General features: G+C 41.7%; 3 protein-coding genes across 3 annotated transcripts; 1 reads left to right on the top strand and 2 right to left on the bottom strand.

Annotated features, from left to right (window-relative positions):
* The first annotated feature begins 306 nt into the window (after positions 1 to 306).
* On the top strand, positions 307 to 6,625 carry pcgf6 (polycomb group ring finger 6). The gene is made up of 11 exons (XM_079729233.1): positions 307 to 734; positions 848 to 948; positions 1,238 to 1,337; positions 1,562 to 1,658; positions 2,138 to 2,193; positions 2,827 to 2,886; positions 3,188 to 3,305; positions 3,922 to 3,949; positions 4,659 to 4,757; positions 5,637 to 5,723; positions 5,900 to 6,625. Exons 2-11 carry the CDS (start codon positions 862 to 864, stop codon positions 5,948 to 5,950), a joined length of 783 nt encoding a protein of 260 aa, XP_079585359.1. The 5' UTR covers positions 307 to 734; positions 848 to 861; the 3' UTR covers positions 5,951 to 6,625.
* Positions 6,626 to 7,251: 626 nt separating this feature from the next.
* On the bottom strand, positions 7,252 to 9,906 carry LOC307070660 (alpha-internexin-like; the record flags this gene model as incomplete). The annotated part of the gene is made up of 3 exons (XM_079729229.1): positions 7,252 to 7,477; positions 8,017 to 8,141; positions 8,830 to 9,906. The coding sequence occupies 3 exons, from the start codon at positions 9,904 to 9,906 to the stop codon at positions 7,252 to 7,254; spliced, it is 1,428 nt and encodes a 475-aa protein (XP_079585355.1).
* A 3,562-nt stretch (positions 9,907 to 13,468) lies between these two features.
* LOC307071061 (glutathione S-transferase omega-1-like) lies at positions 13,469 to 15,624 on the bottom strand. Its single transcript, XM_079729928.1, has 6 exons — positions 15,490 to 15,624; positions 14,944 to 15,052; positions 14,629 to 14,851; positions 14,226 to 14,327; positions 13,976 to 14,082; positions 13,469 to 13,726 (listed from the first exon to the last, which is right to left on the bottom strand). Exons 1-6 carry the CDS (start codon positions 15,515 to 15,517, stop codon positions 13,576 to 13,578), a joined length of 720 nt encoding a protein of 239 aa, XP_079586054.1. The 5' UTR covers positions 15,518 to 15,624; the 3' UTR covers positions 13,469 to 13,575.
* Positions 15,625 to 15,777: the final 153 nt, after the last annotated feature.

Below are 15,777 nucleotides of genomic sequence, written 5' to 3'. Positions count from 1 at the left end.
AGATGCCGCAATGATTTCCGATTTCTTTCAAAGAAGAGCTAAGGGGGGATTTTTTTTATCCTCCAAGATCTTATGTACTACACTGTTGATTATTCATACCTTACCTTTGTACATACCTTTATTCATATAAGATACGGCATGGCTTTTTCAACGATGTGTGAACAGTTGATAATTTAGCCGACGCTTTTATCCGATGCGACTTTTTGATGGTTTTCAGAATTTCCTCAAGAAATCTCTTGACAGAGCGCTGAGTGGCTACATAAATCATGTTCCGATCAGGTTTCGCGCATTTTGACTGGACTTGAAGGTCGCATAAGATACCGCAGGAAGACCAAAGTACCCAGCGGGAAGATACATTGGTCTTGGTTGTTTTAACGAATATGAAAATTACAATTACACTAAATTAAAATTACAAATACATACGCACCTCTAAAACTTAGATTAACCAATGAATAATAAATCAACTCGTAGTCGTTCACCATAGCTTAGAGTCAGTTCGATGTTTGCAAGTGTACAATCCTCCTGTCTTTGAACGTCTCATTGGGCGCCTGTTTACACACATCCCGGAAGACCGTTGCACCCGGCAACTCGTGGGAAATACAACCGGGAACTATCGAGTAAACAGCAACAAAGACAAGCAAAGACGATATACTTGAGAACTAACCTTTGAACCCGAGTTACTTACGTAGCCTAGACACCACACATTTGCTCCTCTAAACCAAACGGCCGACCCGGTAAGAACCAACAACCATCACCAATGTGAAACGTTGAGTTGTTCACTTTTGTTGTAAAGCCAACGGGAGAGTCCACCACACGCGCTGTGTTTTAATTGTGAATTGTTTTCTAGTCCACAAGTTGAGAATGTTCCTGTCAACACACGAAGTCGAAGAGAGGCATCAAAACAAAGATGCTTCGCCCTACATATCAGATACCGACTCCGAAGATGAGGTAATTCAAAGAGACAACACTTCTATCATTGCAGCAAGTGTTTTACTCCTTAACCGTTTATATTGCATAAAACGTTGGATCAACACGTCGATGAGAGCCTTATTTGTTTGTATTCATTTGTACTTTTTTAAAAATATATGTTTTACAAAAGGTAATGTGACGTAAATACTTTGCTCCTTTTGCTCCATGGATTGATGGTCCAACTTTCAGGAATAAGGAGTAGTGTAACCAGTAGACATTTTGATTTAATTATTTTATTTAAATGTTTGCATCTCTCTCTCCCCCATAGCCCAAGCTTCCTCTCAACCAGTTCTATCCATACATCCGTTGTGGTCTGTGCTGTGGCTTCCTTATCGATGCCACCACCATCACAGAGTGCCTCCATACATGTGAGTCCACCTATCATCTAGGAACGCAAGTCCCAAAGATAGAGGCCCTTATGCTGCTTATTTACATTTTTCAGTTGAATTTGATGACTCTGTGATGTATATCAACAACAACATGAGATCTAATGCAATAGTCCATTTACTTTATTGAATGGAAATTGTACTGGTTTTGTGAATTTCTTAATTTGACCATTAAAGAATTTTATCACTTTCTCCATTTCTCACAGTTTGCAAAAGCTGCATCGTGAAGCATTTCTTCTATGGCAACAGATGTCCTACCTGCAGCATTGTGGTCCACCAGACACAGCCTCTCTACAACATAAGGTAATATTGATCCTGAGGGTTATCCTCAGGCTGTCTGGAGCACCTTATTTACAAATACTTCAGCCATATGTCTGTAGTACTCTAGAAACAACATTTTAAAGAACCAGATCCATTTCATAACAGCATCAACACTACCTTTTGTAGGCCAAACACTATTTTTCCAAACAGGCCGATAAGAAACCCTTTAATGAGATCATTGTTGTGTTTCCTCCAGAGTCCCCATAGGGGCCCTGGCTTGGGAAATGCACTGATGACGTCCTTGATGACCTCACCCAAATTATGAATACACAAAGCTAGTGTAGCTATCGAAAAACACACAAGTAAAATATAGCCCCCATCCAATTAATCCTAATCAGTTTGTCGTTTTCACACCAGAAGCTGATTTTTGTTTCAAGTCATATTTCACACGTAATAATGTATATCTGCAGCAAAGGCTCAATTCTATGCCCTAATTTACGTTTCCTCTATTCTATTTACAGACCTGACAGGCAACTGCAGGATATTGTCTACAAAATGATTCCCTTTCTGGAGGAATGTAAGTAGTACAAATAATGAGTGTTACATTTATAACATGTCACGGCACCAAATGTTAGATTTCTTAGTGTTCTAAGCTGTTTGTATAGACTCTGCCTTGCGTATTTTCATCGTAGTGGTAATTCTAGAAGTGGACAGCATGACGGCATGATGATAAATCAGAGGATCGAATAGATGGTTTATTACAGGATGTAATACAGAGAGGTATTACATCACACCTACACTATAGTCTATAGTGTAGATGGGTGAGGAGCTCCTGGAGGAGATCCTGCTGCTTTTCTGTTGATCCCTCTTCTCACCGAACCAAAGGTTCGGGGCAAGTATTATACTAAAGAAGACATGAATCACAAAATAACAGTTGCGGTGTCTCCTTTGATAAGGTATATGGCCCTGGCTATGACCCAGAAGGCCAAACAAATAGAGGATTGTTTGAAATAACACCTTGTATCAGTTGGAAAGGCACTGGCCTGTCCCAACACTATGAATGTGAACACAGAGAGACACTAGAATACACCAACATTCTATATTAGTTATACTATTTAGTTACTTCTTACAAGACCCTTTCTTTGATAAAATGTTGTATTGCAGAATAGATATTGAACTTTAATATCATGTCTACTATGATTCTTTGCAGTAGAGCGAGATCAAATGTGTAACTTCTACAAACAGAGAGGCATGGAGGTGCCAAAACCAGGTAATACAAACTTTGCACTTTTATGACCTGACAAACCTTATTTTGAGTGTTTATGCAGACTAACATTTATTTTGTCCATCCTGTTTCATGTCTTCTGTTTCTTTCCCTCTCCCTCCTCCTCCTCTGCTTTTTTACCCCTCCTTCTCCTTCATTTTCTTCTTTCTCCTTCTTCCGTCTCTTTCTCTGCCTCCATCTCATCTTTATTTTCTTCTCTTCTCCTTTCTCTTCCTCCTACCCCTCATCTTTATCTCCTCTTCTTGATCTTCCTATACTCCTTTCTCCTCCACCTCATCTTCTTCAGTGGTGCTGTCCCCCCCAACTCCCACTGTTGCACGTAAGCCCAAGAAGGACACGTCCACCCACTCCGTGTTCACCATCCCCCCAGAGTTGGACGTGTCTCTGCTGCTGCAGTTTGTAGGGTGAGCCTCTGCTAGACTGAAGGGGTCTCAACCTGGGGGACAGCATCCATTAGTGGGTCACAGCTGGGGACAAGTTGACTGTGGGATTTGACTTTTTCATACATGTATACGGTATATAAAATTTATTTTGAAGAATGTTTGCATATTTTACTGCACAAAACGATGTATTTGGCTTGTCATTCCATTTGTTGCCAGATAGTGTCTCTCTTGTGTTGCTGCTCCATGCAAAAAAGCAACTAGACTTAACTTTAGCTATAACGTGGTCATTGCCCGAAATGACTGACTGCGTTATTACCGAGATCGAGGTGTAACGAGAATCGAATTATTTCATTGTTTTGCCTAAAAAGAACATGCATAGTTATTTTCGTAGGTTATGCTGAAACAGCCACTTTCACGCTTCACAATTTGATTATAGGAAATACAACATTACTACATGAAATAAGCATTGACACATTGAATCATGAAATAAACATAAAAAAAATAATAATTAAAAAGTATAACTGACTTAAATTGGGGTCAAGGCAAGAACTGCATTACATTGGAGGTGTGCTATCAATGCATGTTATAGTGAAGGTAAAGTGTAATACTAAACATTTTATTTTGTTTTTTCCCCCAGTGCTGAGGATGGTATCAAAAACTACAAGGTAATAATTAATTTAAGGTCTTGTATTTATGTGGAACATTTAAACCTGATGCTATCTCAGTCAAAACAAAGTGGTAAGACAGAGATACCAGAGTTAACCTGATGATGACAAAGTATACCGCTACAATGAAATGTGACCGAATTAGTAGGAATCAAACCAGGTTGATAATTTCTGATAACTTCATTATTAGTTATTAGTTGTACTGCAAAAGGGTCAAGAGGCAAAAAAAATAATAATTTTGAGCTATCCTATTGGTCTAAAAAAATCTATTTATTTCACTCCTTATTTCCTTATCCTTATTTCAAAAAAAAAATCGTATGGAAACGGAATGAAATTAGTTGAAAATGCTGTCTTGATATCAGGCTAAAGCTTAACTCAACCGAATCACAACGTTTAAATCGGTGCATCAACCGATTCTCTGTCATTTTAAACTGATTCAGGGGCCCACGTATCGATGTAGTCGCATCTGTGTTAATCCAACTGGTTACTGTTTCGTACCGGTGAACCGTTACACCCCTAATAAATATATACGATTGTTTAAAATCTTGTAAAATAAAATTTTGAATTTTCTTCTATTGTAGAATAGGGTAACCTAAACACTTATGGCTGAAGGTGTCGCCAAAGAGAACGGAACTTAAATCTGTGAGTTTGCCAATTTCAGAGGCGAAAGTATAAGTCCTAAATAACTGCGACTTGTCTCGTCCCCCAGCCGCTGGAGAGGCGCTACGTTCGGGTGTCTGGAGAAGCCACGGTGCGCCACGTGGAGCTCTTCATCAGGAGGAAGATGGAGCTCAGCCCCACCTGCCAGGTCAGTGTTTACAGGTCTCTTAAGACAATGGTGTGTGTTTGTGTGTGAAGAGTCATACGCCTGACAATGGAATATGAATAGACTTATTAGGGAACAATTATAAAAAAAGAAATTATGTCAGAGTTTTATACTTGGCACAATGCTTAATGATAAAATTATCTGTCCTATTTAACCATGTAGCCGATCCCAAGCAGCCAAGCTTTGGATACTAGATAGTATCTAAAAATAGTAGTATCCCTGGCAGTGCACAACTCTAGGTTATGTGGAGCAACATTACTCTGATATAGATGGAGATGTTAATACATTTATTACAAGGTCTGAGATTGCTTATTGATTAGCACAGCAATCAGCTTCCATTTTGGCTGATGGTATATTTTAGTGTTATAATGTAGGTCTACCGTTCAGCTCTACTGAGGATTCCAAGCCGGGCTGGGCCTCCGGGTATTAGGGGCTGCAGGTTTACATGGATCAGATTAAGAGCTCAGGGTCAGGACCAAACATAGAGCAGAACAGGAAGTGGGCAAAGGACAGGAAGAGGACAGGAGCATGATCAGCTGGCATTCAGACACTTAATGCTATTAGAAGTCTTGGTTTTTCTCAGTTCCCGCTTGGGAACCGGGAACCGCTGGGATCATCAAATTATTTTTATTTCCAGTAATTGTCCCCAATGCCAATTGCCAACTCTTTAATCTGTCCTTGATTCAAAATACATGCTCACAGTATATCTTACTGTTTTGTTGACCCTCAGCAAATTATTTAAATGTACCTATATTTTAAAAGGTTCTCCAGGTCTTGTATATACAGCTGCCTTATGATTCATAGCCCAAAGTAAGTGTAGTGTTTGAAGTTGTGGTGTGAGATGTGCTTGTGCTCCTCCAGGTGGACATGGTGTGTGGAGATCATCTCCTGGACCACGACCAGTCCCTCAAACAAATCCAGAATACCATGGGAGAGGAGGCTGTCCAGGTATGTACACTTGGTTTCTCAATCACACTGTCTCACAAGTTGGTCCACAAGCCGTAGAGACAAAGAAGAAGACTTAAAATAATATCAATATAGACACTCTGATAACTATCTGTATCCCAGAGCGGTGTGTAGGAAGTGTTAAAACTATTTTTAAATCATTGCTCTCCCCCCTGTAGGATGGCCTGTTGGTGCTCCACTTTGGCCTCGTTCTACCAAACGAGTCCTGAGCACGAGACCCACCTACGGTCATACACTCAGTGGGTGTGCCCCCTCATCTCAGGCTCCCGGCACCGTCACCTACTGGGCAGACTGGGTCCTGCTGGGACTAATGATGTAGTTTTTTTGTGGGGGGACAAATGTATTAGAGACATTTGGGAGAGCAGTAGGAAACCTGCCCTCCAAATATGTAACGTCGGAGGGAGAAACGGACAAACCGACATAATGCCTTCCTAGGAGAGGTTGTCGTAGGAGCGCACCACTACTCAGGAAGTTCTTGCACCCAACCCCATCCCTGTTCCCAAGGGATCGACCCTCTGGACCATCACCCCGTGCCTGTTGATTGCCATGGAAATGTCTTTATTTCCTCCACCAATGGTCATGCTGATGAGGTTGTATGTTGGGACAGAGCACAGCGACTTCGTTATAATTGTATGCGTTTGTTTTGCGTTTAGGTTGTGGGATGGAGAAATTGATTATTTAAAAGAAAAAAAAGGGCTCAAAATGCAATTACCTCTTACTAGCACAGTTACCAAATTTATTTTTAATTTATTAGGATTTAACTTACTTGTACATTATCTTCTGAATCGATTGCTTCCACGTTGAGTGACGCACATCATCTCCCAGCTCCTCACTTCTGTACAAGCTTTTTTTTGTTACCGTTTGAGACCTGAAGGGAACTGTTCTTAAAAGTACTTATTTGCGATTTTAATAAATATTTGTGTGAAACTGAGCTCCTTTTTAATTCATTGTTTATTCAAGGCATTTAAGTCTTAAAGGATCAACTCAATCATTAACTTTATTAATCATTCACCTTAATCCTGGTATATTTTAGAAACAGGGATTCGAGGCGGCCTCGTCACAAAACAAGACTTTTCTTGTGTCTATTAGCGATATCCATCAACAGTTGGGTCAAAGTACCATTTGACATGTTTACAAACACAGGAATAACCATAAATTAACTATTCTATATTCCGGTATCAACAGATTAATACTTACATAGGTACATAATTAAGTAAGTTACATAAGTACTATATTTTCAGTAAGTAGATTTAGTAATTGTCTATCGATTGAGAAGGAGGTAGACAAATTCTCCCACCGCCCATTCTCCCACTAGACCAGCATATACTCGTCTAGTATATGCTCTACTAGACGAGTAGAGCATAGCTTATTGGTAATAAACAGCATAGTTAAATAAACCTGAACACTCCTGCCAAACATTTAAAATATCTAGAATAACTTAAAAATGCAACCGGAACAGAAAAGAGCAGACCCAAAGTCGAGTCACCCAAAAAATTCTCTGTGGGTTTGTTTAGCTGTTGGAGTTGATGTCTGCGTCATCATCGTTCTTCATCTCCCCGGGCTCTTTGGCAGTGTTCCCCTCTGGGGAGGCTTGTTTCTCTTTGCGACTGCTCCCGGTGGAGCTCAGAGAGGGGCGGGGCAGGGGGAAGCCATAGCCGCCGCCCATGGTACTGTGGTTGGACACGCCAAACGAGACGCCCGAACTGAAGTGGGTCTCCTCCCCTTCCAGCAGTTTTCTTTTGGACCAAGAGGGAAAGATATTAATATTCAGGAGATGTAATGACTTACTATCACAGGAATAAAGACGGCAGTTGTGTGGTGGAATGTATAAAGGTTGACTTCTCTATTCTTTAAATTTTCTGTCTCCGTTAATTATACAGTAAATTTGTTCGGTCATGTTTTAGAACTGTAGCACAATGGCTTTAGTGTTGTCTAGTGGCTGCCAACCGGTTTCGGCCTGTGACCTCATTTTCATTAGAAAATTATTGCTATCACAACTTGCATCTGCTTCGAACACAACTTTTTTTTTTATTCTTTACTCTAACATCAAACCACAATACGTTTTTAGTTTGATTTGGATACAACTCATGTATATACTTTGAGGTATCAAAAATTTATCATCAAATATGTAACTTATAAGTTAGCCCCAAAGACCACAAAGTTGAGGACACATTCTGTTCTATATGTTCGTCAGCCATATAGTATTCGTCTCGATAAAAGGATTGTAACGATGGGGGCTGCCAAGCTGTTAATTGGTTGGTCTGCTAGCTGGTACCTGTATGCTGCGATCTCGATGTCCAGTGCCATCTTGATGTTGAGCAGCTCCTGGTATTCCCTCATGTGCTGCGCTGTCTCACTCTTCATGTTGCGCAGTTCACTGTCCAAGTGGCCCATAGTGTCCTGGAACATGCAGAAAGAGAGGCTGAGTGGGTGAACGCCAACCCTCATCTCAAGGCTAACACTTTTCTGTAATATAATATAATATACAAACATACAATATAATTGTCTTATTCAAGTAGGCTCCTTTTTGCCACTTTGTTTACATATTTTCTGATTGATATTGCATTAAACATATCACTTTTCTTTTTCTATTCAAATGTTGTCATCTTTTGTAATCTTATTTTAGAAAGAGATAGCGTTAGTGGGTGAATGAAAGTGAGAAAATGGCCCTATTATACCACTAGCGGTGAGAAAAACGTCTCATTACAATCCAATTGAAAATCTAGTGTCCAAGATGAATGACCGCTAGATCGCTCAATCAGGCCTCAATTTAGCCTTGTGACTCAACACCTTCCATTAAGACGGATTAACCATGCCATCTTTAAGGCCACGACCTACTGATCCAATAAGGGTCCAGGGTGGCGGTTGAGGTGGTTGATGATAAATTAATTTAAAGGTGAATCGTTTGGGTTAGTAGTTGATATAGTAGCCGACGTTTTCAGTGTTATTGTGCAATTATTATGGACGTTAAAATGTGATGTGCAATCGATCTCCAGTAAAAATCAAACGTGAAATCTTAATCTATTCAAACGTTCCACAAAATAATGCAATAATCAATGTAATCATTGTTCCTGGTGTCTGCTCTTGCCTGCATGGCGGCTATCTCCGCACTGTGTGTGTCCTCCGTCTCCCTCATCTGTCTCTCCAGAGACTCGTTGGCCCCTCGCAGCGTCTCCAGCTCCAGGGTCTTGGACTGCAGCTGCCTTCGGAACTCGTTGATCTCCTCCTTGCTGGCGCGCATCGCCTCGTTGCCCCGGATCGCCTGTTCGTTCAGGTTGGCGAACTTGGACTTGTACCAATCCTCGGAGGACTGGAGGTTCTTTGACGCCACGGCCTCGTACTGGTTCCGTATCTCCTTCAGAGCCAACGTGAGGTCGGGCTTGGGAATCGCCACGTCCACGGACGCCACCTGCGCCGTGGCGTGCATCATCGCGCTCAGCTCGTGCATCTCCTCGCCGTGCACCTTCCTCAGGAAGGAAATCTCATCCGACAGCGAGTCCACTTTGCGCTCGAGGTCCAGGCGTGCGAGGGTCGCGTCGTCGACGTCTTTCCGATACGACTTGAGGGTCTGCTCGACCTCCTTTCGCGCCCTGACCTCATCTTCATATTTGGCGCGGAGCTTTTGGTGCTCGTCCTCCAAGTTATCCCGCTCGATGAGCACTTGGTTCTTCTCGGCGTTTAGCTCTTCCACCTGGGCGCGCAGGTTGCGCAGCTCCTCCTGGTAAAGCTCGGCGACGCGCGACGGTTCTTGCTGTTTGCGTTGCAGTGTGACCAGCTCGCTCTCCAGTGCACTATTCTGCTGCTCCAGGTGCCGGACCTTGTCGATAAAAGTGGCGAAACGGTCGTTCAGCCCCTGCAGCTGCTCCTTCTCGCTGGTCCGAACCAGTTTGAACTCGCTGTTGACCGCGGAGACCTGGGTTGAATCCACAAAGTCCGCGGCACCCGGGGTCCTCCTATAGTAGCCGAAGGATGACGCGGACGCGCTGTTGCGAGACGACGACCCCTGCAAAGATCTCAGGGATCTGGTGTCAGCTGAGCCGCGAGACACACTTCCAGCGCTTCTACCGCGCGAGGAGGAGGTGGATGTGTTCGAAAAACGCGGGGAATCCCCGAAAATCTTTCGATAGGATGAAGAAGAATAGTGTTGGTCTCCATAGTTCGTCATTGCGGCGAGACGACAACGTAGAGGGGGAAGGCGAGAGACTGAGTTACTTAAGAGATTTAGTGGAGCTTATAAAGGACTGCGGTCACGCAATCTACACTTCGGAGTAGCGCGCCCTCGCCGTCTAAACTTAAAGGATCGATTGCGCATCTAGGTTGCCTTTTACGGTAAAGCACTTAATTGCGCCGAGAGGGTGCAATCAAGTTCACCTCATTAAGTGAGAAATAGAATGGCCACGAAAGTAGTTTAAAAGGGAATTTAACATTTAGAAAAATTAGGTGTAGAAAAATGGAGAATACAAATTATATATAGAAGGAGGTCTATGGAGCGAATACAAATTATATAGAAAAAGGACGTATATCCACCTCATTTTATTCTGCTTTTGATTCCCCATCGTGTGAATGCTGTATCAGCACTCACTCTAAATATTCAAATCTTTATCATTATTCTTCCGCCCGTATTTTTGGTCTTCTACTCCTGCATACTTTCAGCTACAGAAACAATTTAAGCTATCAAAACGTGCACCACTTTAACGACATGATTGCATCATTTATACTATTTTCCAGAATCAGTTTAATTTCATACCGGCTTCGTATATTTTCATTTGGTCTCATTGATTTACGTTGAGGCTAGAGGTTGAAGACGTTCTAGTAGTGTTTTGGGTGGGTCTTTGGTTGGTTGGGCGGTTTTTAGTCTAGTTGGGCAGCTCTGCAAATTTTCAATCCGATCTGGCAACTGCGTTCCAGATGACGCTCGGGCCGCTAGCCCAAGTTGGCTTTAGTGGCCATCACAAAAGCGAACCATTGCGGACCCTTATCAACGTCAATATTTAACCTAGAAATACAATGTCAAGCTTAATTGGTTAGGCCCTGCGTAATTTCTTAAAATCACACAAACATACACCCCCACACACACACACAGATTCAAGAGACCCGCAGTGAATTCAACCCGGTCCACTTGACAGGTAGGCGCATGACAGAGTTTATTTGGCTATAGGCTATTCTAATGGCTCATTTTGGCAGCTGGTGTATGTGGTGCACTTTCCTGTTCTTTATGTAAACAGTAACCTACTCGCCAGCCCCGACGCGAGTCAGACATGACGATTGGTCTTTCCTTTCCTTCTCAAACTACGTTAAAATTGCATGTTTATCAGCCCGGGTTTCCACATTTCTCGTGGGAGAAACCCCCGAACCCCCATTTTAAAAGGCCTCTAACTCCTGGGCTACAGCCCCGAATGTTTTCAATTACTAGCGACGCTCCTGGTACCAGCAACAAGGCCCTTAGGTTCGTTTTACTGAGAGGCAGGAGACGGTGTTCCAGTTCCAACAATTATTTTTTTATTACAAAAGTTAAAATCACATAAAAATACTAAAAAACATTTACTCAATGGGGATATCTGGGACAGAAGCTCCAATTCAACAGCTGAGGCTTACCAGTTGGGAGATGGGTCAGCGAGGGGTGTGCGGGAATGCACACACGAACACACACTCACTCGATTATTTTAGAATAATCGATTGATTACATCTCATGTGCCGTGCACATGAGATGGGAAACCACCACCCAGGCCACCATCACCTTCGGCTCTCAACCACTGCAAGGACGAAGGAAACAATTAGGGGATATTGCACTCAAAAGAACAGTAATAATGATAACACAATAGTTCCCAAACATCCAACTGAAAGTGAAAAGGAATAAGCCGCAGCGAATGGGGCAGGCGCTGGATACAGCCAAACAAAAGTAAACATCAATTAACTAAATAAAATAAATCAAAACTTGCTCAAATCACCCAACAAAAGTATCCTAATGCAACGGATACAAAATAAATGATTAACAGAAATAAACGAGTCAAAATGGGAATAAACGAAGTAGGCCAACACAATTTAACTTAAGAAACAAAAACAATGAGGGGAAAGTAAGGGATTTATCTAGCATGCCAGACCAAGCTCAATCGTAGATTGCACGTAGGGCGAATTCAAATCGCCCGCAGAACGGGCTGGGGGTACCCAGTCTAGGATTTATCCCCGTCCCAGTTCGGGACTAGCGCGATCCTTTGTGGTATGGTCGTCTCGGGCTGTATGACTCAGAGAGTGCTAAATGTTCAACACGTGGTTTATTCTAACAGAGACACAAGGTAAACGAGCTTGGGTTCTGGAGCTGGTTCATAAAGCATCTTTCGAACACAGCTAAACGAACAGTTTTATTGGGAGTGGGTGGAATGGTAAATAGGCTAAGCCACGCCTACATGTTCTAATATACCCAGGTAAACCATTCGCCTGTCTTGGCTATAGCGGAAATGGCAAAATTGACATGTTTGTAGTCATTAACTTATCTACAAAATCATCGAAACTTATATGGTGTTGTCCATTATGTGGAGAAGAAACAATTCATAACTGTTAGCTTGAAACATATCATCAGAAATAGCAGAAGCCAAAGCGGTTTGTCAGCAAACAATCAGCAAATCAGTCTCCAAGCAAAACAAAAAATAGTCTCCCGGCAAAATAGCAGTGTTTCTTTCCGATCAGGCAGCGTCACAAATCACAGCTGAGGGAGAGGTACGCTCACGAGCATCAGCAGCAAACTGCAGCAATCGCGAGCCGATCTCACCAAGGGACGTGCCACGCCAGCAGTGTCTTCCCCACTAGAGTTTACAAACCAGCAAAAACTGCTGCAAAAACAGCCAATTTGATTGCTAATTTTAAATGCAAACAATTGCAGCTAGCCATCTACTGCTACATACCTGCTGTGCCGGTGGCAAATTGACGAGAGAACTGGCAACCAGCAAATGGGCGGGGCCTAAGTGCCAGAGCCAAGTGGGAGCAGGACGGACAATGCCTACCTTTGTAGGCTGGCCTCAGGTGGTGCTTGGCCAACAAGCACGGAGACACTTCAAGAATGGATGAAATATTTATCCAAGGAGGATGAGGAGTCCAACGGTATAAGTCTCATCATGCGAGCTTATTTTGATCAACAACTAAATGTGAAGGATTAAGGTCAATAACATACTTTTCCAAGTTACTAACACACACACACACACACACACACACACACACACACACACACACTTTACTCCTATTCGACTATAACATTTTGTTCAAATCACTTGATTTAAGCTATTCAACATTTCTACTGCCAACTACTGCTCCTCCTATAATTACTTCTACCATTACATTACAGCTATACCACTACTACCTCCTTTTCCTCAAAATTGTATTCTCTCCGTCACTTTTCTATGCTTCCATCTTTTTCATATTAATATTTATTCTTGCAAAACTTAAGTAGAAAACACTGTCGATAAGAATAAAATTACTCAAAATTATCAACAGGCAGCTCAAGTTAAAATTAACAAATCTGATCTGATTTCAAAGTGCCCCAATGGTATTGAGGCAAAATGTTTTGGACGATTGAATCCAATACGGTATATTCTAAATACAATGCTATTTCATTTATAAAATAGTTCAGTTTATCAAAAAAATCGTTTGATCAATGGAAATACTGTTAATTTTTTGTGCTTTGCATTGAGCGCTTTAGGACATCTGCAGGAGGTAAAATGACAAACACATCAGTGTAGTCTTACAAAACAAAGCTTTAATTAAAACTCATTGGAAACATTTAGGATTGGACCTGAATACAAAAGATCTCAATAGGCATGGTGCTCAGCTGCTCTCTTCCTCTCTACAAGCCATAGTCGTAGTCGGCTTTCCCCGCGATGTAGGATTTGTAGAAGCCTATGTGTGTGTCCGGAGTGTGCATGGTTTCTTTAACAGCAGGGTCCTCCAGCATGCGCTCAGTCCACTTCTTAAGCTCTGGGGTTCCATCCAGGAAGCTAGGGGAAAAAACACAATTGTATTTAACTTATTTTCTTAAAGGGCCCCTATTTTGGTGTTCAAATAGGTATGGAATATCTGGAATATCTATGTCCCAGTGAATGTATGCAAATACAAAAAGATAATTTCATCATTGCATTATCAAATATCTATAGTTTATGACAATCCTCTGTGACCCCCCATGCATACCAGGCCACCCCCGTGGTTATGTGTCACCTATAAGCCATGTATTTCTGCACAATACTTACTGTTTCAGCTGCATGCCTTCCATCCTCTCAAACCAAGGCCACATCATGTAATCGATCATTGTGATTGAGTCACCAGCCATGTAGTTGCTCTTCTTAGTCTTTAGATGCTGAAATAAGACAATGTTAAATATTTAGTTATCAACACTGGCACACTGATGTTCAATATAATTTGGTTTTGGTAAAAACGGTGCTAAAAACGGTGACAATACAGGTATTTATTGCTTAGCGGCACCGGTAAACATCGACTTGCCTCATTTAATTTGGCTAACTTCTCTTTCAGTTCCCCCTCAAGGGCAGACACATCCTCACCACTCCTTTTGCCCATGGGGATCTTGTAGAAGTATGGTACAACCTAGGGAAAAATAATGAGTGGGTTTTAATATCCATACATGATGGCAGACAGAGAAGAAACAGCAAACCAAATGAGGGCAATCGGATCTTCCCTTAAGCATAACTTTTTCATTTTTTTAAAGGTCATCAAAACAATGATACACTCTTTATTAAGGCAATTAATCTATTTTAATTTCTTTAAGGATTTAATGATTATCAGAATGTTATCAAATATATTTTATGTTAGGGTTAGTGAGCAAGGGCATTTAGGGCAACTGATTTTATGCACAGGAAAAAAATACAGGTAGCTTTTGTAGGCCTACCTTGGAATAACATTCCAGCATCATCTTCTGCTGAGCTTTCTCAAACGGATCCAACGGAAGCAGCTTGTTGTCGGGGTAAACCTCGTCCAGGTACTCGCAGGTGATCGGGGACTCGTATATCACCTGGCCGCTAGGGGTCTCCAAAGTCGGCACCAACCCAAGAGGATTCTTCTCCAAGAACCAGTCGGGTTTCTCCTTTAAGTTGATGTTGACAATGTCATGCCTGGGAAGGCATAGATTATTTTAAATATTGTAAGGCTTAAAGAACAGTGGGTTCCGTCAGTCGATTGATATAGGTCTATGTAATTGACTTACTTGATGCCTTTTGCTTGAAGCACTAATCTTGCCCTCTGGGCAAATGGACAGAATCTCATGCTGTACAGTCTGATACTGCCTTTAGGCACTGGGCCAGGCGCAGTGCTGCCTGAAATTCATCAAAAGAATGATGATGATAATATAATCATATTCACAAAGGAAAAGGTCTTGATAGTGAAACAATTAAGTGTCAACACAGCACCGTAGCCAACTACAGTATCCAGGTTTCCTTGTTCAAATAAAACAACTCGTGATTGCACAGGAAAGACGACAAACCATGACTTTGCATAATTGATATTCTTGCCACTCTGCATATATCGATATGGATTTTAATGAATAAACACTGGATGTGTAGAGTATGCCTTATAGGCCTACCAGATAACAGATATCATATTTTATAATAACATATTTTAAAGCATTTCAACCTCTTTCTAATCTAATATTTTCGGTATCTAAACCATAGTTTTTCAAAAATAATTTTGCAATGACATGCATAGCATATCCTGTTTATTCAGTATTCCGTCACGTTCAATAGATCATAATTACCTTTGGCAAAAGACTTTTGAGTAGACATTATTTTATCCGGGGGGACAGTGATACAAATCGAAGGTGTATAAGGACCAAGACGCAATTTAGAACAACAGTCGGCGGTTCTATTATATAAGCGCTCTGAACTTCCTGAATGGCATCGTCTCAGCTCAGCGCGTCATCATAGGGGTGTGTCTAAGTATTTCGCGTCATCTTGTGGCGTTCCGTTTGTTATTTACTGGTTGTCAAGGATACCAAATTACTCTCTCGCTGCATACAGAAAACGTCATTTTCATTTTCAGTTGA

Source organism: Pollachius pollachius (genome assembly GCF_949987615.1).
Source record: "Pollachius pollachius genome assembly, chromosome: 2".
In the NCBI taxonomy this organism is placed as follows: Eukaryota; Metazoa; Chordata; class Actinopteri; order Gadiformes; family Gadidae; genus Pollachius; species Pollachius pollachius.
Note: the sequence above shows the minus strand (reverse complement) of the source record. Positions and strands in the feature narration are given on the sequence as shown.